The sequence below is a fragment of the Convolutriloba macropyga genome, chromosome 10, assembly GCF_964194025.1.
Source record: "Convolutriloba macropyga chromosome 10, txConMacr16.3, whole genome shotgun sequence".
Taxonomy (NCBI): Eukaryota; Metazoa; Xenacoelomorpha; order Acoela; family Convolutidae; genus Convolutriloba; species Convolutriloba macropyga.
In genome coordinates, this window is record NC_134477.1 from 29,851,784 (window position 1) to 29,874,320 (window position 22,537).

At 35.4% G+C, this 22,537-nt stretch overlaps 2 protein-coding genes across 2 annotated transcripts in view; one reads left to right on the top strand and one right to left on the bottom strand.

Annotated features, from left to right (window-relative positions):
* The window catches only part of LOC142348425 (GTP-binding protein 1-like), a 447,324-nt gene that overhangs the window by 411,834 nt on the left and 12,953 nt on the right, over nucleotides 1-22,537 (bottom strand). The gene's annotated exons all lie outside the window — the stretch shown is intronic.
* On the top strand, nucleotides 10,363-21,725 carry LOC142348426 (uncharacterized). Its single transcript, XM_075399784.1, has 3 exons — nucleotides 10,363-10,611; nucleotides 16,004-16,234; nucleotides 21,374-21,725. The coding sequence occupies exons 1-3, from the start codon at nucleotides 10,593-10,595 to the stop codon at nucleotides 21,643-21,645; spliced, it is 522 nt and encodes a 173-aa protein (XP_075255899.1). The 5' UTR covers nucleotides 10,363-10,592; the 3' UTR covers nucleotides 21,646-21,725.

The following is a 22,537-nucleotide window of genomic DNA, read 5'->3' on the forward strand; positions in this document are numbered from 1 at the left end:
ATGGGATATAGTTCATTCACTTTCAAACAAACAGAAGTTCTGATGGACAAACCAATTTATTTAGGATTTGCAGTACTAGATTTGAGTAAATTGCTAATGTATGAAACTTATTATGAAGAACTACAACCATATTTTGGTTTAGAAAATATACAAAATCACGATACCGACTGTGATAGTATGGTATTAAGTATTAGGACTGATGATATTATTAGTGATTTGAAAAATCTAGAAGACTTATTTGATTTTAGCAATTTGAATACTAATAATGAATTATTCAGTAACAAAAATAAAAAAGTACTTGGTAAATTTAAAATTGAAACCCCTGAAAGTATTTGGATAGATGAATTTATCGCTTTGAGAAGTAAAGCATATGCATTCAAATGTAATAACAAATCAACTAATAAATTAAAAGGAATTACTAGAGCACAAGCAAAAAATATTAAATTTGAAGAGTATTATAATTGTTTATTTGGAAGAGAATACCAAAAGACTTGTGATAACTATTTAATAAGATCTATTAATCATGATATGTTCCTTCAAAAAGTTGAGAAAAAATCACTAAGTGCATTTGACGAAAAACGTAAATATGAAAATGCAATTGAAAGTTTACCTTGGTAATAAATGCATAAAGGTGAGAAAAATGTTAAATTTTTTGAGAATAGAAAAAGTTATTTGAATAAATTGTTTGCTAATAAATGAACAACACAAACTACATTATAAAAGTCAATCAAGATTTTCTCAAATATATAAATATTGAAGGAACGTATGAATATAACCCAATGTATAAGGGATATTCAAAGCAGGTAGAAATAGATGAGAATTATGATCATCCTGTTGAAATATTGCTGCATACAAATCCCGGTTGGAAAGTAAATTTCAATCAAGATGGAGATTTTATTGGATTCTCAAAGAAGAGCAAAGATGAATTTAATTTGATAGAACGAGTTATTCTACAATAATAATTATGCGTGAGAACATTTGATCAAAAAAGCTACTAAGTTTATCAAAATGTCGACAGAGTGTGAATAAATATAATCAATTATAAAACTCAAAATTATATGCTTGCCAAAGTGCGGATACACAGGCATTCGAACTATTTTCTATCACTATGTGAACATATTCATTCAATTATGTGAAAATATTCATTCAATTATAAAACTATATTTCAACATTATGTGATCATATTCATTCAAATATTTTTACAGTATGCGTAGCTGGCCCGTCGGTGAGACAAGTAGTGTGTGTTTCTTCGCTTTGACTTCATGAGGTGAGGACGGTGAGGTTGTTCAAGTTGGTGTGGGAATTCTGAGCGAGAGTGAGTGCGAAGCACGAACGTTGAGCTATGAAGTAGTTAGCTACGAAGTAGTGAGCTATGAAGTAGTGAGCGAGCGATGAATTCTCACTCCAGATTTCCGGCCGATGCGTCTTTGCGTCGTGGAGTCAAACGGAGAAACACACACTACTGGTATACCTCTGCATCGTAATGAATCGAACAGAACATCCAATTTTTTGGCACTGAGTTGTCGCAAAGAAGCTTTGTAGTTTGCAGCTTTATCTAGCGCTTATGAGAGGCAATTAATTATCTTGTAGCTATTCAGTTGGTTCAAAGAGCGGTTGAAGACACTAATGTAAACTTTAATAGACTTCATTGAGTCCTTTCGGATTCATGGTGCACATTTTTAGTTATGCCTGAATTGTGCTATGTTCTGTTCTATTAGCTCGAGGAAGCTCAATCTGATTTCAACTTGATTCAAAAAACCCAATTTCTATCCAAAATGATAGAGTTTCAGCCGAATTTGAGATTTTTAAGAACAATGTATCACTTGAGACTGAGGAGTACTCCCTCGTTGTATGTGGAATACGGACATTTCCTTAATACTTTTTCTACCATGCCTAATGTAAGGAGATCTGCGAATTAAATAAAATTATGTTAAATTTTTCTAATCGTAAAGTTTGAATTGGTATAAATTCGGAGAACAGGAGTCAAAATCGGACAAAAACAAATAGTTTACAGAGCAAACTATCTCTTTCTACACCCTGGCCTTTGTTGCGTCTTGCATTTTAATGAGTTTGTTCAGTCAATTAAAATTAAATCACACAGCCTTATAAAAACGTATTAGTGAGAGAAATTGCCAGAAGTTGTCGGGTAGAAGAATCTTTGCTCTTTATAGACGCAGAAGGCTTTGAAATGCAGATGACTTCGGGGGCTCAATGCATCAAAGTAGATATACATTTCTTTTTAAAAAAATTGAGTACAAATTTTGCTTTTGCTGGGCCTGCAAGTTCAGCTCACACAATTTTTCCCACAAACTAATGCTCAATTTTAAGACTGAAACTCGGCGAACAAATGTTTGACCTCTGCTCGAGGCAATGACTTCTCTCCGCTGGGAAAGCATTCCATTTTTTCTTAACTTTTCAATTTACTAAAGTAAAAATGTTGTGGCAAAAATAAAAAATTAATTTGTTCAAAAACTCAAAATCAAATTATACATACATTATTAAAGAAATTTCAAGCATCTTTAACCTATAAAATAAGTAATTTTCTGGTGCTTTGCATTTAAGTTTTGCTTTGTTGTACTTGTCTTCATCCACAATCTCATATGGCTACAAAAAGAACAAATACAGACAAAATCAAAAGTCATTTCAGTTTCGCGAGGAAACAGTGTTGAAGCCTTTAAGATCAAAATCTTTTCGCTAAAAATTTTGCTTATAAATAATTGCGCCTTATTTCAACTCCATTAATGTGGTATGCAACTTGGAGTTGTTAAAAATGTGCCATTAATGACATGGTCGGAAAAGACAGCAAAATAGAACCTCAAAAAACTCGTAGTATCTAAGCCCAGTCATTATTTATTAAAAACTAACAGATCGATTAGAACTACATTATAACTCACTTAAAAAATGGCAACCTTGAAAAACATTGGCAAAAAAAGAACTGAAAAAAATGGCGAAAATAAAAGGTTGCAGAAATTAGATTGAAAGTGGCAAATCTGAAAAAACCATTATTTGTTCTTGAAAACAAAGTTTTTCTAAAACAGTTGGACATTACGCGCGTAAGCTTGCAATTAAAAGTGGTAGATAGTTTATTTAACTGCTTAGGAACGCATTTATACATGTCATATGTGAAACTAAATTAAAAGGGTACACATTAACACTTAATGCAAACAGAATTCAAAAACTGACAAACAATTTTATGCAAAGGGGTGTACAAGCCAAAAAACCACTCGCCTTTCGCTAAAAAGACTTATGTATGTTCATTGACCTTAATTTGCACGTAAATTTGACCTGCTAACAATTGAATTTTGATTTGAAAAATGCATTCGTGTCTATAACTGATATAAAAAAATAAAAGAGGCGAAAGTACTTCAAAAATATAGCTCGTTTACAATCCGAACAACTTTTGAACTATAAAATTCCACAACTATACCAATAGTGGTCTTTATTTTGCTGTTTCTCAATAGATACAAAAATTGATCGCTAGTTTGACAAAAACGTCGTCATAAAAATAAATAAAAAGTTGTTGGTTATTTATGGAGTTACTGGAGTTACTTGGAATTACCAAAAAAAAACATTACGTATCAACTGAATGTATTAGATAATGTCTTTATTAGGTACTTCGACGCCAAATTAGCCATTTAGATAATTTGACTATGACACAAGACGGACTACAAAGAGAAATCGAATGCTAGCGGACTTCAAGAATTCATTAATAATTTACGAAAACATTTTATCGGAGCCATTAAAACCATGATCTTTAATCATAAAACACAATATCTTTTCATTTAAATTTATTGGAACATCAAAATAGCTCCAAAAATTACACTTTTAAATGAAAAAAAAATCTTTTTTGTAATCAGAATAAGAAAATGCAAACAAATTCAAAATGACAGACCCAAAATTTAAGGCAAAAACTTTTCATTGCAAAACCCAACGATGAGATCGATACTGGCCTTGGTATTGCTGCACGGCAGTTAAAAACACAATTGTTTGAAATATTGCGTAATTGTTTTTTGGCAAACAAAATTATCTATATATATCAAAGTAAGATCGTATCACCAGTTTTAATGTCTGCGCAATTGAACCGAACCTCCAAATTTTCAATTATTTGGAGGTATTTTTGGTAAGAGTAACTCCATAAATAACCAAAAACTCTTTATTTATTTTTATGATGACGTTTTTGTCAAACTAGCAAACATTTCTTGTTTTAATGGAGAAACCACTCACAATCCTGTACGTTGAATATATCGATCGGCAAAAATAGACTGCACAAAAAAACAGTTGAGTGTATAGTTCCTCCCCAGTAAAGTGGGTCCGTACAATTAATAACTTCAAAATTGGGAATATAACTAATGATTACCTACTTTAATTATAGCTAACAAATAATTAGCGATTCGTCAAAACTATTGCAAAAATTACTCTATGCCAAAAAAATTTGAGTGCCCAATAATGTTTCCATTTTTACATGATCTCAGAAACTAATAGCAGTGGATCCCAAAACTATTGCTTGGAGTTATTATAAGCAAATTTCTCAAACACTCAAAAAAAGAGATGTGAGGTACAAATTTAATTCAAAGCCGAAGTTTTTCCCTTCTTACTACTTTCGACAACAGTTGACATGCAATAGCAAATCAAAAAGGCCGATAAAAACAACAAGGAATTAAATCCAATTAACATTTGCTTAATGAAAATCTTTTTCAGTTTTCCATCAGCTCCATCAGATCCAGCGGAACTGCTTGTCTTTTGACTCAACAGTCACCCATTTGCACAAAAAAATGATTTAAATTAATTTAATTCGATTCAAGCAGGCCTGCTTAATCAGCCCGGTTGAGAGAAGGAGGAGGGGAACACACCCAAAACATACTGGAAAATCTGAACAAAATGTTCGTTAGTTCAACTGTAGATTTTTTCCGAAAGTATTTAACCTATTTCAGCTCTCCAAACGTCCTCTGATCAGACAAAAGTGCGCTCGAAACGTTTGAAAACGACGTTACCGATGCTTCTTTACATTTGAAAACGACGTTACCGATGCTTCCTTACGTTTGAAAACGACGTTACCGATGCTTCCTTACGTTTGGGTACGACGTTATCGATGCTTCCTTACGTTTGAAAACGACGGTACCGATGCTTCCATACGTTTGAACTTGAAAACGAGGTTACCGATGCTTCCTTACGTTTGAAAACGACGTTACCGATGCTTCTTTACGTTTGAAAACGACGTTACCGAAGCTTCCCTACGTTTGAAAACGACGTTACCGATGCTTCCTTACGTTTGAAAACGACGTTACCGATGCCTCCTTACGTTTGAAAACGACGTTACCGATGCTTCCTTACGTTTGAAAACGACGTTACCGATGCTTCCTTACGTTTGAAAACGACGATACCGATGCTTCCTAACGTTTGAACACGACGATACCGATGCTTCCTCATGTTTGAAAAGGACGTTACCGATGCTTCCTTATGTTTGAAAACGACGTTACCGATGCTTCCTTACGTTTGAAAACGACGTTACCGAAGCTTCCTTACGTTTGAAGACGACGTTACCGATGCTTCCTTACGTTTGAAAACGACGTTACCGATGCTTCTTTACGTTTGAAAACGACGTTACCGATGCTTCCTTACGTTTAAAAACGACGGTACCGATGCTTCCATACGTTTGAAATTGAAAACGACGTTACCGATGCTTCCTTACGTTTGAAAACGACGTTACCGATGCTTCCTTACGTTTGAACACGACAATACCGATGCTTCTAAACGTTTGAAAACGACGTTACCGATGCTTCCTTACGTTTGAAAACGACGTTACCGATGCTTCCTTACGTTTGAAAACGACGTTACCGATGCTTCCATACGTTTGAACTGGAAAACGACGTTACCGAAGCTTCCTTACGTTTGAAAACGACGTTACCGAAGCTTCCTTACGTTTGAAGACGACGTTACCGATGCTTCCTTACGTTTGAAAACGACGTTACCGATGCTTCCTTACGTTTGAAAACGACGTTACCGATGCCTCCTTACGTTTGAAAACGACGTTACCGATGCTTCCTTACGTTTGAAAACGACGTTACCGATGCTTCCTTACGTTTGAAAACGACGTTACCGATGCTTCCTTACGTTTGAAAACGACGTTACCGATGCTTCCATACGTTTGAACTGGAAAACGACGTTACCGATGCTTCCTTACGTTTGAAAACGACGTTACCGAAGCTTCCTTACGTTTGAAGACGACGTTACCGATGCTTCCTTACGTTTGAAAACGACGTTACCGATGCTTCCTTACGTTTGAAAACGACGTTACCGATGCCTCCTTACGTTTGAAAACGACGTTACCGATGCTTCCTTACGTTTGAAAACGACGTTACCGATGCTTCCTTACGTTTGAAAACGACGATACCGATGCTTCCTTACGTTTGAACACGACGATACCGATGCTTCCTTACGTTTGAAAACGACGTTACGGATGCGTCCTTACGTTTGAAAACGACGTTACCGATGCTTCCTTACGTTTGAAAACGACGTTACTGATGCTTCCTTACGTTTGAAAACGACATTACCGATGCTTCCTTACGTTTGAAAACGAATTTACCGATAACTCCTTATGTTTGAAAACGATTCTACCGATGCTTCCTTACGTTTGAAAACGACGATACCGATGCTTCCTTACGTTTGGAAACGACGTTACCGATGCTTTCTTACGCTTGAAAACGACGATACCGATGCTTCCTTACGTTTGAAAACGACGTTACCGATGCTTTCTTACGTTTGAAAACGACGATACCGATGCTTCCTTACGTTTAAAAACGACGTTACCGATGCTTCCTTACGTTTGAACACGACGATACCGATGCTTCCTTACGTTTGAAAACGACGTTACCGACGCTTCCTTACGTTTGAAAACGATGTTACCGATGCTTCCTTACGTTTGAAAACGACGTTATCGATGCTTCCTTACGTTTGAAAACGACGGTACCGATGGTTCCATTCGTTTGAAATTGAAAGCAACGTTATCGATGCTTCCCTACGTTTGAAAACGATTCTACCGATGCTTCCTTACGTTTGAAAACGACGATACCGATGCTTCCTTACGTTTGGAAACGACGTTACCGATGCTTTCTTACGCTTGAAAACGACGATACCGATGCTTCCTTACGTTTGAAAACGACGTTACCGATGCTTTCTTACGTTTGAAAACGACAATACCGATGCTTCCTTACGTTTGAAAACGACGTTACCGATGCTTCCTTACTTTTGAAAACGACGTTACCGGTGCTTCCTTACGTTTGAAAACGACGTTACCGATGCCTCCTTATGTTTGAAAACGACGTTATCGATGCTTCCTTACGTTTGAAAACGACGATACCGATGCTTCCTTACGTTTGAAAACGACAATACCGATGCGTCCCTACGTTTGAACACGACCATAGCGATGCTTCCTTATGTTTGAAAACGACGTTACCGATGCTTCCTTACGTTTGAAAACGATGTTACCGATGCTTCCTTACGTCTTAAAACGACGTTATCGATGCTTCCTTACGCTTGAAAACGACGGTACCGATGCTTCCTTACGTTTGAAAACGACGTTACCGATGCTTTCTTACGTTTGAAAACGACGATACGATGCTTTCTTACGTTTGAAAACGACGTTACCGATGCTTCCTTACGATTGGAAACGACGTTACCGATGCTTTCTTACGCTTGAAAACGACAATACCGATGCTTCCTTACGTTTGAAAACGATGTTACCGATGCTTCCTTACGTTTGAAAACGACGTTATCGATGCTTCCTTACGTTTGAAAACGACGGTACCGATGGTTCCATTCGTTTGAAATTGAAAGCAACGTTATCGATGCTTCCCTACGTTTGAAAACGATTCTACCGATGCTTCCTTACGTTTGAAAACGACGATACCGATGCTTCCTTACGTTTGGAAACGACGTTACCGATGCTTTCTTACGCTTGAAAACGACGATACCGATGCTTCCTTACGTTTGAAAACGACGTTACCGATGCTTTCTTACGTTTGAAAACGACGATACCGATGCTTCCTTACGTTTGAAAACGACGTTACCGATGCTTCCTTACTTTTGAAAACGACGTTACCGGTGCTTCCTTACGTTTGAAAACGACGTTACCGATGCCTCCTTATGTTTGAAAACGACGTTATCGATGCTTCCTTACGTTTGAAAACGACGATACCGATGCTTCCTTACGTTTGAAAACGACAATACCGATGCGTCCCTACGTTTGAACACGACCATAGCGATGCTTCCTTATGTTTGAAAACGACGTTACCGATGCTTCCTTACGTTTGAAAACGATGTTACCGATGCTTCCTTACGTCTTAAAACGACGTTATCGATGCTTCCTTACGCTTGAAAACGACGGTACCGATGGTTCCATTCGTTTGAAATTAAAAGCAACGTTACGAATGCTTCCCTACGTTTGAAAACGATGTTACCGATGCTTCCTTACGTTTGAAAACGACGTTACCGATGCTTCCTTACTTTTGAAAACGACGTTACCGATGCTTCCTTACGTTTGAAAACGACGTTACCGATGCTTCCTTACGTTTGAAAACGACGATACCGATGCTTCCTTACGTTTGAACACGACGATACCGATGCTTCTATACGTTTGAAAACGACGTTACCGATGCTTCCTTACGTTTGAAAACAACGTTACCGATGCTTCCTTACGTTTGAAAACGACGTTACCGATGCTTCCATACGTTTGAAATGGAAAACTACGTTACCGATGCTTCCTTACATTTGAAAACGACGTTACTGATGCTTCCTTACGTTTAAAACGACGTTACCGATGCTTCCTTACGTTTGAAAACGACGTTACCGATGCCTCTTTACGTTTGAAAACGACGTTATCGATGCTTCATTACATTTGAAAACGACGTTACCGATGCTTCCTTACGTTTGAAAACAGCGATACCGATGCGTTCTTACGTTTGAACACGACGATATCGATGCCTCCCTACGTTTGAAAACGACGTTACCGATACCTCCTTACGTTTGAAAACGATGATACCGATGCTTCCTTACGTTTGAAAACGACGTTATCGATGCTTCCTTACGTTTGAAAACGACGGTACCGATGCTTCAATACGTTTGAAATTGAAAACGACGTTATCGATGCTTCCTTACGTTTGAAAACGACGGTAACGATGCTTCCATACGTTTGAAATTGAAAACGACGTTACCGATGCTTCTTTACGTTTGAAAACGAGGTTACCGATGCTTCCTTACGTTTGAAAACGACGTTATCGATGCTTCCTTACGTTTGAAAACGACGTCATCGATGCTTCCTTACGTTTGAAAACGACGATACCGATGCTTCCTTACGTTTGAAAACGATGATACCGATGCTTCCTTACGATTGGAAGCGACGTTACCGATGCTTTCTTACGCTTGAAAACGACAATACCGATGCTTCCTTACGTTTGAAAACGACGTTACCGATGCTTTCTTACGTTTGAAAACGACGATACGATGCTTTCTTACGTTTGAAAACGACGTTACCGATGCTTCCTTACGATTGGAAACGACGTTACCGATGCTTTCTTACGCTTGAAAACGACAATACCGATGCTTCCTTACGTTTGAAAACGACGTTACCGATGCTTTCTTACGTTTGAAAACGACGATACCGATGCTTCCTTACGTTTGAAAACGACGTTACCGATGCTTCCTTACGTTTGAAAACGACGATACCGATGCTTTCTTACGTTTAAAAACCGACGATACCCATTCTTTCTTACTTTGGAAACCGACGATACCGATGCTGTCTTAGATTTAAAAACGGCGATACCGATGCTTTCTTATATTTAATAAACGACGATTCCAAATCTCGCTTGCGATGAAGAAACGACGATCCAGAATCTGTCTTACGTCTAAAAACGACGATACTGATTCTTTCTTACGTTCAATAACGAACAAAAACGAGGATACCGACGTAAGGGCTTTCGTCGTTTTGGGCTAGAAAAAAACGACGATACCGACGGTTTCTTACTTTTTCTAACCGAAGATTTCTCAACTAGGGGGTTCGCTTATCAAAAATTGTTCAGGGACTTTTAAGTTGAAAAAAAATTACTGTACCATAGACGCATACTTGGTGAAAACAGGACACAAAATTTGTGTTTCATGTGCACCATTTTCGACATCGAAATAGCAGGCACTGTTAACGAAGCTATACGCTGGTCGATAGCACATGTTAGGAACAATTGTTGGGATTTCCGTTATCAATACTGTATACTTTTGCATACACATTTTTTCCTACGGTCACAAGTATAGTTAGATGTATCAACATATTGGAATCACGGTTATTTGGACATTAATGCAAACATTTGTGTGAATTCTGGTCATTACTAACATGGATTTATGAAGACGTACTGTATACACGCGATTCTCATACATGGTCAGAATTTTCAACAGATCATGTAAAACTGCAATGACCTTTATTCTCCTTTATCAACTTCCTGTACATTAAACTGGCAAACGCGCCCAATTGCTTTGAAGATTCCATTAATGTTATTCCCGAATTTCTGCGAACATGCTGTTTTTCCTGATGAATCTTCACAAATGAAATGTGGTGGCTGGTTTCCGGTAAGAATTTCATTTCTGAACTGCCGAAACTTGAGTATTGCGATGCTTCTGATAAACAAACAAGAAAAGACACCACCCTAAATAGATTTAACTTTGCTAAGTTTAGGAAGGTTTGAGCATGTTGTTACAGGTAATTTAAAACTGTAAATTGACTCAACGAAAGCAAGTTCGATGTCTCAGACCGAAATGACCTCTGATAAGAACCATCATGAGCGCACACCGAGTCACATTACGAGACCAATTCTTTTCTTCTGCTACAAATTGCAAAAAAAATTCCTGCTTTACACTCTTAGTTTCAATCTTAACTACTAAGAAAGCAAATAACGCTCGATTTTATGATTTTTAAGGTTATTGGACTAAAGAAAATAAAATTCATTTTTTATAGTATTGTAATTATAGCAGTTATTTTTTCAATGTTGTTATAAATATTGCTACTTAGAAATTTCTCATAACAGCTAAAAGATCAGAACTGAAAGAAAAATAAGTTATCAAGAATGAAATTGTCAGAATTTTTCTTAATGAGAACAAGTTGGAAATTGATAAACAGGGCAACAAAAGAACCGGAAAATTCGAAAAGCTTTAAATCAAAAATAATTTCAAAGAAGAATCTTTTAGCTGTAGTGAAAACCTTGAAAATGACAACTCACAGCCTCTTGGAGATTAGTGAGGCCGCTATTAAAAAAAACCTCAGTATTAAGACAACGAAAAGGATACAAAGGGAAGAGAAAAAAATTAGTAATTTTTTATAACAATTGTAAATTTTGGAGCGCACGCACTTTGGTTTTGAACACACGAAAGTCTGGACATAGGCAATTGTGAACGCACGAAAGTCTGGACATAAAGTTTTTTGACCGCGCGATTGTCTGGACATGAACGCACAAATTATCGCACAAAATTTTGTTTGGAATACACGAAAGTCTGGACATAGGCAATTTTGAACGCACGAAAGTCTGGGCATAAAGTTTTTTGAACGCACGATTGTCTGGACATGAACGCACAAATTATCGGACAAATTTTTGTTTGGAATGCAAAAAAAGTCTGGACATAGGCAATTTTGAACGCACGAAACTCTGGAAATGGGGATTTTTGAACGCAGGCTGAACGCACGAAAAATTTTGAACGTACGAAAGGTCTGGGCATAGGCACTTTTGGTCTGGGAGGATTTCGACATGGACACTTTCCGTCTGGGACGGTCTGGATATAACGATTTCCTGTGTGGCACCTCAACATGGGTCGTGTAAATTTATTCGATTTTCTTACTATTCTTTTCGGCCTTGTCTAAGGCTAGGGTTATGAGCCCGTGTGGAAAATGGTGACAGTAAGCAACTTTAGTTCAAATTTGCTTCAATTATGGCTGGCACAGTATTTTGCCAATTTTTTCACGCCATTGGTTACTCTTTTCCTCACGTCACCTCTGTTCACAGTTGCAGACGCTTAAAAGCGCTTGGGAGTGATCTAATAAAATCAGTTTTAATAATTTATTGTTTTTTGAAAAACTTCCCAGCTTTTCTGAATGAAAAAGATTTCTGTTTGGCCAGACTACATATAAAAGAATATAATATTTTTTGGGTTCAGGTGCTCATATTCAAACATTCAAACCAAGCAAAAGGATTACTCATTTCAAATCTGCTTGCGGTAAGAACTGAACATTAAGGTAAAGGATCTCCTTTTAGCTTCGGCGGTTACATTGCGGTATCTTTCAGCATCTGACTGGAACATTCCTAATTTGAAAACAATAGAATATACACGCATTAAATCCTAATCTGAAGCAATTCTTAAAACGAATCATACAAAATTCAAATCTAAGAATTTCCAGCGAACAATATTTCTGTTTCATCAGTAAAAACATTGGAAAAAACTCACATTCAACTCAATTAGCTATAATAAAGATTTTTTAAAATAAAACATCCGCATTTAGAACAGTCCATTACAGAACAGGGCCCCTATAATAGAGATTTCATTTGAAATTATACGTGATAATGCATAAAATTACAATGCATTCCTTCTTTTTGAAGTTAAAAACCCTGCGTTCTGTAATAAATACATACAAATTTCCGGTCACACTTAGCTCGTATCGAGTCTAACATATATTTTGTAAAGCACGATAACTAACTTTTGTTCCGAAATTTTTTTTTTGACAACTCAAATTTCGAACGATAAAAACCAGTTGCTCCAGTTAGATCGCTTCAATAAACAACTCGCTTTAAATATTTTTGGTTTTTTATTTAAATCCAGAACGAAAATCCATAGGTAGCAACTGTTTACATAAACAACTGAGTGCGTGTAATCTTTAGTGTGCTGCTGCATGATGAAGGTGACAGTTTCATCGTAGGATCTGTACGATAGAGTGAAAATTGGTTCACAACAGTTCACAACAATAATTTTTGTTTTCATGTTTCTTATTTCTTTAGTTTTGGAATTGGCAGTTACATTGTAGTACTTTTCAGCATCTGACTGGAACACCCCTAATTTGAAAACTGTTCAATTTGAAAACTGTTTAAAAAAGGACAATCATTGGAAGACAATTACAATCAACTCATCTAGCTAAATTAATGAAACTTGCTACTAAAATATCCGCAGTACGTAACAGCCCATTACAGGACAAGACCTACATAGCAGAGACTTCATTTGAGACTTTAAGTAATAGATTATACAGTTATGAAAATTTTCTCGATTTTGTAAAATGTATCCCGCATTTTGTAATCAAAATTGGCCGGTTCGTTCACACCTAGTTCATATCAGATCGAATGTTTATTATGCAAAAAACCAAAACTCACTATTGTTCAGAAGCAAAATTTTTGGCAGCTAAATTTTCAAAACAGAGGAACTAACTGCTTCTGTTACTTCGCTTTCAATAATCAACTTGCCTGAAGTATTTTATGTTTTCTATTTAAATCAAGAAAAGTATAGCTCATAAACAGAAACTGCTTACATTGACATCAGGTTGCGTGTAATCCTTGAAATTGTGCGTGATGAAATAAGTGGTTTCATCACAGGAGCTGTAGGATAAAGTAAAACTGAGGTTCACAGCAGTTCTCAAAAACAGTTTTTGTTTTCATGTGCTCATTCTAGTGCTTATTTTTTTAGTTTTGGAATTGGCAGTTACATTGTAGTACCTTTCAGCATATAACTGTAACACCCCTAACTTGAAAATTGCTCAATTTGCCCGAAATAAGACCAATCTGAAGCTATTCTAAATTTTATTCTTGCATAATTCAATTCTAGGAGTTTTCAGCGACCATTTTCTCTGCGTTCAACAGTAGAATCACTGGAAAACAATCACAATCAACTCCTATGGCTGATTTAAAGAAAATTGTTACTACAATATCCACATTACAGAACAGCCCATTAAAGAACAGAGCCCACATAGCAGAGATTTCATTTGAAATAATACGTGATATTGTATGGAATTACAATCTTTTCCTTGTTCTTTTGCACTTAAAAATTCCACTTATTTTAATCAACTTTTGGTCACAATTTTTCTTTATGAGTCACTGGTTTGGTCAGAATCTTTCACTATTAGGCCTTGACTTTGACTTTAAAGTGAAAAAGAATACATTAGGAGTAAAGATGGGTAATTGCTTCATTGGAAAACAGGTGACACATTGACAACTTTTTTACGATTAGTTTGCAAACTTACAGACAAATTTATTTCAAAAATAACCTTGACAGTTATAGCTTTTGACCAATCAGCAAACGACCCCAAAAAGCAATAGAAACATCAGTTACAATTTAATTTGCAAACTTAACAAACATTCAAAACAATATTTAATATGAGAGTACTGTTTTAGTTATGATGGACGTTCAGATTTTACTAAGGCGTCATTTGCTATTTTGCAAGCTGTTGTCGTTTTTTGCCAGGTCAATATTTGTATCATCAAGTTGTCCGTTTCTCTACGGCATCGAGATCCTCACGGTAATACCGCAAAATAGTAGCAAAAAAATTTAATCTTGCATTAATTGCGCTATTCACCGGGAGTTTTCTCTTGCATACTAAACTTTTTTTCCAATATTGAATGCTCTAATTTTATTAATTCTGAGCTAAAAATAGTACATACAATTTTCACAGAAAAACATCATGATATTAATTTTTGCAAAAACCGACCACAATTACATCAATTGCCAGCAAAAAAGAAACGAAAGTACGCTTTTCTGAAATCCCTAATCACAGCCGCTCACAAAACAAGCAAAATCGCAAAATGGTATGTCTGATTGGCATCCGTTCTGTATTGCGAGTGAGACTTTATAATGGTATAAAAAATATAATTGCGTACAGTCTAACCTGTATATCTAAATTTAGAGCAAAAACATGCACACAATGCACACGTAAATTTTTGAAAATAAACAATTTTTTCGCCGAGAAGCCGTTCCTTTGAAAACTAATAAGCATTCATTTGGCAACCATGTAAAACATTGACCTCAACAGAATTGAGTTACAATTGAGCTAAAGACTTTGTTTTCTTTGTGTCAGTGTACGCGTTATAAAGATAAATCTACCAGGGATTAAATAGAATTCCAGATTAAATTTAGTTATGCTGATTTTAAAGGGAGAAATCCATTTTGAAAACTTTTTCCAAATCCTAGTATCATCGTTTTCTCAGATTAGGTGTTTTTGCCTCCGAAGTTTTTGGTATGTTTTGTATCTTAGATTCTGTAGAAACGCTTTCAAACTTAAGTAATCATCTGTATGTTCGTTCTCTAAGATTCTGTACAAATAATTGCTTTGAAACGTAGGAAAGTATCGCTTTATTCCATGCAAAGTTTGAGCTTTTCGTTCATAATGTAGTCTAGTCTTATGGCAATTTTCTAATCGCAGGAGTTTCAAACGTACCTCTCGGAGCAGATTTCTTTGCGTACAGCGAAAATTGATTGATATTCTTCTTTACCTCATTTATGAAACCATTTAAACAGATATAAATTGAACAATTGAACAACTTGCTGAGCCAGGGTGGGAAATCACATTCACTGAGCCTTGATATGATCAAGAGAAATCAAAATCATAAGTATTTTTTTCGTGATTTTGTTCGGTTTGAAACCAACCATGCCAACAATATGTTTTGTTCAAAACCGATCTTACGGAATCGAAGATAACGAGCATACAGACGCTAATAAACCGAATATACGGACGATTTGTTACATTTAAAACCGAATCTAAGAAACCAAACATTTGGCGATTTTTTACGTTTAAAACCAGAACATACCGACGTTTCTCTTGTATTTACTAACGGCAATTTCTGAAGTAAGAAATGGGCTGGTTCAGTCTGATCCAAAGTCTCTTTTCCAGTTGATACAACCAGAGCTCAATTTGGTTAATTTAGCTTGGGTTCACAACAATCTTTTATAATGTCGTCAGAACGATTATTTTGCAGTAAATATAATGTTATTTTTGCAGGTTTTATGATTCTAACAACACTTGTACCAACAGTCGGAGATCTGATAGACAAATGCCTGTTTCTAACTTCGGAGGAGTGCGACAATGTAGTGGTGTACGCAAGGAAACTAATCACAGGAGAGGACTTCTGCACCAATTGGTCCATCATAGCAGCCATACAAGAGTGTCGAATGGACCCAGAGGTCGAGATGTACAAACACTGTCTCCGCAATCACTGCGACTTTCACAAAAGTAGATCAAATTTTATGATTTTATGTTTTTTCACAATGGGCCCAAAATTTCACATAAGTTTCAATGATAACATGGTAGAAATTACTTAAGGGGTTCAAGTATATGACATAAAAACTTAACATCAAGGTAAGGATTATGAATCTAGCCAAAATACACTAGAGCACCCCAGTGACAGCAGCACCTAGTGACAGTTTTCAATTTTTTTTTCGTTTTTTGACAATTTTTCCTCGGAACCGAAGATAAACGCCCATGGAGAAAAGCAATGCAGCTAAGTGGAGTCAATTGAGATGCTACCAAAGAGTTTAATGGAGTCTACTTTAGGGGACTCTAATTGAATAGTTTAAAACATCAACTGTATACCATTCTCAGTAAGACGTATGTTTTTACACGTTCTTCTAATTTTTCGAAACAAAAAAGACGGTTTCTGTCACTTGAAAAATTCAAGATCTAAGTTTTGTGTACGAGGAGCAAAGGTTTAGAACTGCAGATAGAATTTTCGGTTGTCGAATTTCTCATTCCCAATTGTGTCGAGCACAGTTTTCTTTTTATAAATGGACCTCGATACTCAGATTTAGGCGCGGCGTCCTCACTTCCATCAGCAGCAATTTCAATTTAATGATATGCTTTTAAATATGAGTAATTGGTTTTGTATTTTTGTTACGGTTTTAATAAATTAGAAGCTTTAATCATATTGAAGTGTTGCTCCTGTCTCAAAATGGGAAGATGTTTATAAAGCTATTGGTTTTGAAGCAAAATTCTTCTAAAAGCTATTCGACATTTTGGAAAAAGATTAAAGTAGGATTTACAATGTCAGTTCTGTTGCTCTTCATTTAGGTTAAATAGGGAAAGCAGGTGCAATTACCAACACTCTACAATTAACAAAAAACTAGGACGTACAATTTGCAAAACTGGGGGATTATTCGATTCTCAAGAAAAATCATCCAGTAGAAAAAATAAATTTGGCGCGTTGTCAAGACTTAAAGTAGTTGTCAAATTCCAATTTTTTCTACGCATTTGTTCAATGGCCACATTTGCATCTGCAACTTTCATGATTCAATATGATCACGAAAAATATAAGGACAGATGTTACTTCTTTGATAAAGTTTTCTTTTGAGCAATTTCACAAAATGGAAAGGTTGGCTTTTAAATACACTGTTTTGCGCTTATTATTGTTCCGACCCTCTTGAGGGGGGAGGAACTATATACTCAAATGGGTTTTTTTTGTTCCGTGAATTTTCGCCGCTCGATATATTCATCGTAGATAGTTGAGACTGGTATCATTAGAAAGCTCGTCCAGCGTAGAATATGGAATTAAAAAGATTTTTTTATTTTCGTTTTCTACAGGGAGTTATCGAGGTTTAAACTTCTGAGAAAAGAAGAGTGAATTCACGTTGTTTTTTTTTACATTTTCCGGAATTTTTGCCTAAATTTTCGTCAATTTTGCTAAAATTTGTTATAATTTTTAAGAATAGTGTCGTTGATTTTATTTTTGAAGACGAACAAGCATTGTTGATTGTTTTGATTTAATTTTTTTGGTCAAAAAATCTGGATAAACATTTCAAAATTTAGCCTTTTTCATCAAAAACAGCACGAAATAAGCTACTTTAGTCCACTTTGATTAAATTTGCCGACAGTACACCCCCAAACAAACTCATACAATCTTTGTAGACTCAGAGGGGGGATATTTCTACTTCAGAGTCCGCTGAGAGTGCACTGTAGTTAAAACTTGGCCGTTTTTTGCTAACTTTACTCGTTGATTATCAAAAATGCAGAATTTATTTTGAGTTTTCAACTAACAAATTATCTATATCTACAACATTCGAAAAATCAATTGTTCCTAACGGACAATAAGTATTAGCAGGGCTAGTTTTGGGCCAATCTTGGACTGTTACAAAAAAAATCGGGTTGTAATCAGTCGGTCTTTTTTTTTAAAAAAAAAAGACATTTTTTTTAATAATAAAGAACAGAACATATCAAATCAAAGCTCAGGAGTGATAGGTCCAACCAATTCGCTTGCTAAGCAGCTCCAAGCTAATGCATTTAGTTTTTTAATTGAAAGTTTATGGTCGTTTCTTTTTTAAAAAATAATTGACTTTTCAATAAATAATGGCTTAATCAACTTTTCCTCTACTTTTTTCCTAATTTGCTCAACTTCAAGCTTAGTGTCAGCAAAGAAAGCCTGCTTCTTCTTTCTACTGATTTAAAATTTATTCTCGGTTGCAGATTTAAGCCTGAAGTTACTGTTTTCTGGCTTTGATACTAAAAGATTTCAGATTTTTGTTTTTGATATTTGCCAGTTTTTCACGTTTTCTAATTTTGTCACATTATCACATTATTGACAGTTCTCAGGTCACCTTATTAGCATTCAGAATATTGCACAACTGAGCATATTAAAATCCTGAAAGATATACATCATCGTTTTAACGGCCTCGACGCCTCTTTCTTGAAGAAATCAATTGAATTTTTTAATTTTGTCTCTAACTGTCGTTTATACTTTGTCGTTTCGGTCGTATGAAATTTTCTGTATAGTGATAGCTTTCATTGGTTTTTCATGGAAGAATAGAAGAACCGATATTCTGATATAAGTAGATAGCTGATGACTTTCATGACTTTGAAAACAATCGTTTTCCAAAATTAAAAAAAAAAACTTTTTAACTTCGCAATTTTGTTCTTTTTATGTTTCTTTTTGTTACCTAATCTCGTTAGTTAATTACAGGTCAAATATGACATTATGGGTGTCAAGGGAATAAAAGGGATTGGTGTCCCAAAATCTTTTTTTTAAAGAATTTGTTATGACCTTACTGGCTTCGACGCCGGATTTTCACAAAAAAAAGTAAATTAATTTGATTTTTGTCATATTTGAGGTTCTTTTTGTAGATGCAAGAAATATTTTGGATAATTACAGTTCTCGAGGGCTTCCTTTTCACGAATAAACGACCCTATTTAAATAGCTCTTTTTGTAATTAATGCCTTTCATGACATTGAATGTAATTTTGTTTCGAAAAAAAAATTAAAATTATTACATACTTTAGCAGTTCGCTTTTTTGTCTACTTGTTACCTAGTCTTACTAATGAATGGCCACGTACTACATTATAGCTGTTTGAAGAAGGCGCAATCAAATATTTTTTGAGTGCCAAACTTTGGCGTGACGGTTTTGACAGCGTTTTCTGGCAAGTTTCATTTGTAATTTTGTTTGTTCTTTGTTGTTCTTTTTAGCCGCTTTAAAAAATGAATAAGGACAGTTTCTAGTGCCCTTCTATAGAAGCAGTGTTAATCGTAAATTTGTGGTATTTTTAATTGATTTCTAATGGTATTTATTACTTTGAAGTTAACTGTTTCAAAAAATAAGTTAATTTTTTTACTTTACTGTTTTTGTTCTTTTTTTGTATAATTGTTACCAAACCTTTTTATGGACTGGTCGCATATGTTTTCTGGTGATTTATAAGTTATTTTTGTGTAGTTTTAGGTTTATCTGACGGTATGTTGACTTTGTTATTAAATTTAGTTTTTAAGAGGGACATAAACTTTTTGATGTAATTAATGTTTGTTGTTGTTGTTGTTTGATTTTGCTGTTCGTCTTGACTCGCTTTCTTAAAATTGACATATTACAGCAATTTAATGCATCAATTTTTACTCCACTGAGTTAGTTGCCTTGGAGGCTATCTTATCGTTCATACAGAATTTTTTGAAAAAGACTTGGGCTTTTTTGGGATTCGCAAAAAATAATTTTTGGGTTTTTCTATCTGTTCCTCATTTGGTAGACAATTATGCCAAAATTGTGGATGGGCGGGGTCGGAACCTTTTATGCCATCGCACATTACCGAGCCGCCTTGTTTATTTCTGGTTGCCAATTTTCATTTATCATTATCTCTTGTTGTTTTTGTTTAACAGTATTGGCGATATTTCAACTTTTTTGTATTTATTTCCCCCTTTTCTCGCAAAGTATAAACTAAGTAGGTAAAACTAGTGAATTTAGTCTTAACTAAGTTATAAAAAGTAGTGAATGTAGTATTTAAGTAGTTTGTAACAAGTTTATAAATTATGAAATTGAGATACAAATCGGGTAATCCAATGTTCATGCCTGGACTTAAGAAACGAGAAAAGACCATGGTTGTCAAACAAAATGCATGGAAAGACCGTTTTTCACCCTAATAGTCGTTAGACTGAAAGACACAGAGAAAAGAATTAAACTCAACTTCAGCTAACAGCGGGACTTTAGCTGGGCACAAAGTATTCACGCTGAACTTTTGCTTGACCCAAAATGTCATACTGGAGTTTTTCTTTGATTCCTTTTTTTTTTCACCCTGATTTCTGATTGGCTCAAAATCTGAAGCTTATTTTTGCTTGACTAAAAATTTTCCAAATAGATGTTAACTTGACCAAAAATGTTCCGCTTGACTCAAAATGCTGAGTTTAAAAACGCAAGGAAAAGTTATCTGATAGTTTTGCTTCAATAAATTTACGTGCAGTTTCTTTTGCACTAGGGCTTATAACCTGGTTACAAAGTTTGCCCCTTCATCTGTTGATATTCAGGTGAAACACTCAATCAACCAAAAATCTGTGTTGTTTTTTCAAAACTGGTGATTCAAAATAGGAAGAGAAGACAACTTAAGAACGCTATATATTCATCATGTCTATCAGAAATAAAGGCCACTGGAATAAACCTACGTAGTTTCATTGAATCAAGTAATACGGCACGATAAAAATCTAAGGTAACAATTGCAATTTAATTTTTTTATAAAAAACACCAAGCCTTTGCATTTTTACCTTTTCTGAATTAGATTGCACTGATTTAGTTTTGTTTTCTTGGTGCTTCAGTTTGTACAGCAGCAAAAATAGAACATTTTTCATACACAAGAAAGCAGAATTGTCGTTAGCTCGACACCGGTGAATTGTCGTTAGCTCGACTATTACAATGCTATTTATCGACCTCAATGAAAAGACCATGCGTGAACCAAATAAATAGACATGAAAAGATTTTCTTGACCCATAAAACGATTGGTCCTTGACTTTAAGAATGAAGCTTGACGGTTTAATAGAGCCCCTCCCGGTCATAATTTTTTAGTCTTTGCTTCAGTTGAGGTCAAAAACTAGGCCCAATGAATACCGCAGATACTTGAATACCATTTTTATTATAGAAGTCAACAAAACAAAACGTCATTGGCTCAAATGCGAAAACCACTGCTTCGAAACCTACGATAACGAAGTCAGAATCATAACAGAAGATGATGATGAATTCTTTGGCAAAATGCGATCAAAATTCAAAAAATGTCGCGACGCTTGCGGTGACAAACATTGTCACGATCCGGGAGGGTGCCAAACAATTTCCCTGAAGTCCAAATCTCTCGTAGTGTATCCCCGTGATGTTACTTTAATTCTTGCAATTCTAGCTATAACTTTATTTTCATAGTTGTTGGGATAATCAATCACAATTCTTTCTTGTTTATTTAATTTTTTTGTTTGATTTAATGCATTAATTCAATTTTGAGAACAAAATTTGCTTGAGGCCTTATTGCAAAACATGTATTCTTTCTTTTCAATACCGCATCCCCATTGTATTATACCAATATAAAAGACCTTCCATTTAAAGCACTCCCGCTATAAGTTTGGCTGATATAACGGAGAATCATAACAGATGTTTCGAAATTCGAAAAAATAGACATAACGAATTAATAAAGCAAATACAAAGAGACACATTTTAGAGACACATGCAAACAATGACAAAAATCAGCAGTTTGAGGTCCCTGAGTAAAAATCATCTTACTCAAGATAATCCCTCTGATACAATGGTTGCATGTTTCGTTCTTAACATATCTCCTTGTTCTCCCGCGAAGAGTTTCAATTGTTGATCAGTAACTGAATTGAATTTCGGTTTACCAGACAAAACGAGTAGAAACAGTTACAAAAGTGAAGAATAATAAGGATTTACCCAAGGGCAGTACTGCTCATGCCGAGGTCCTTGCATTAAGATGGAGAACCAAATTACATTAAGTGAACATCTGGGCATCAAAAAACGTTCTCTATTATTGCCTTGTTATTAAAAGTAAAAAAATCCTTAAAACGTCAACAGAAGTTGCTAAATTCATATAATGTAAATTTGAAATTTTTTTCAGGAATGAGGACATTTTTCCGCAAAAATAATTTAATTTCAAGATTTTAATAGAATTCACACATCCCGTGTTGAATACTCTCTGTAAATGCTTTCCATAGTTTTTTTGCTGGGAGGGTAATTGGTCTAAAATTTTTGCGGCAATTTGTTGGCGGCAGTTTCTCGAGCGGGGAAAGATGACGTAAGTTATGCT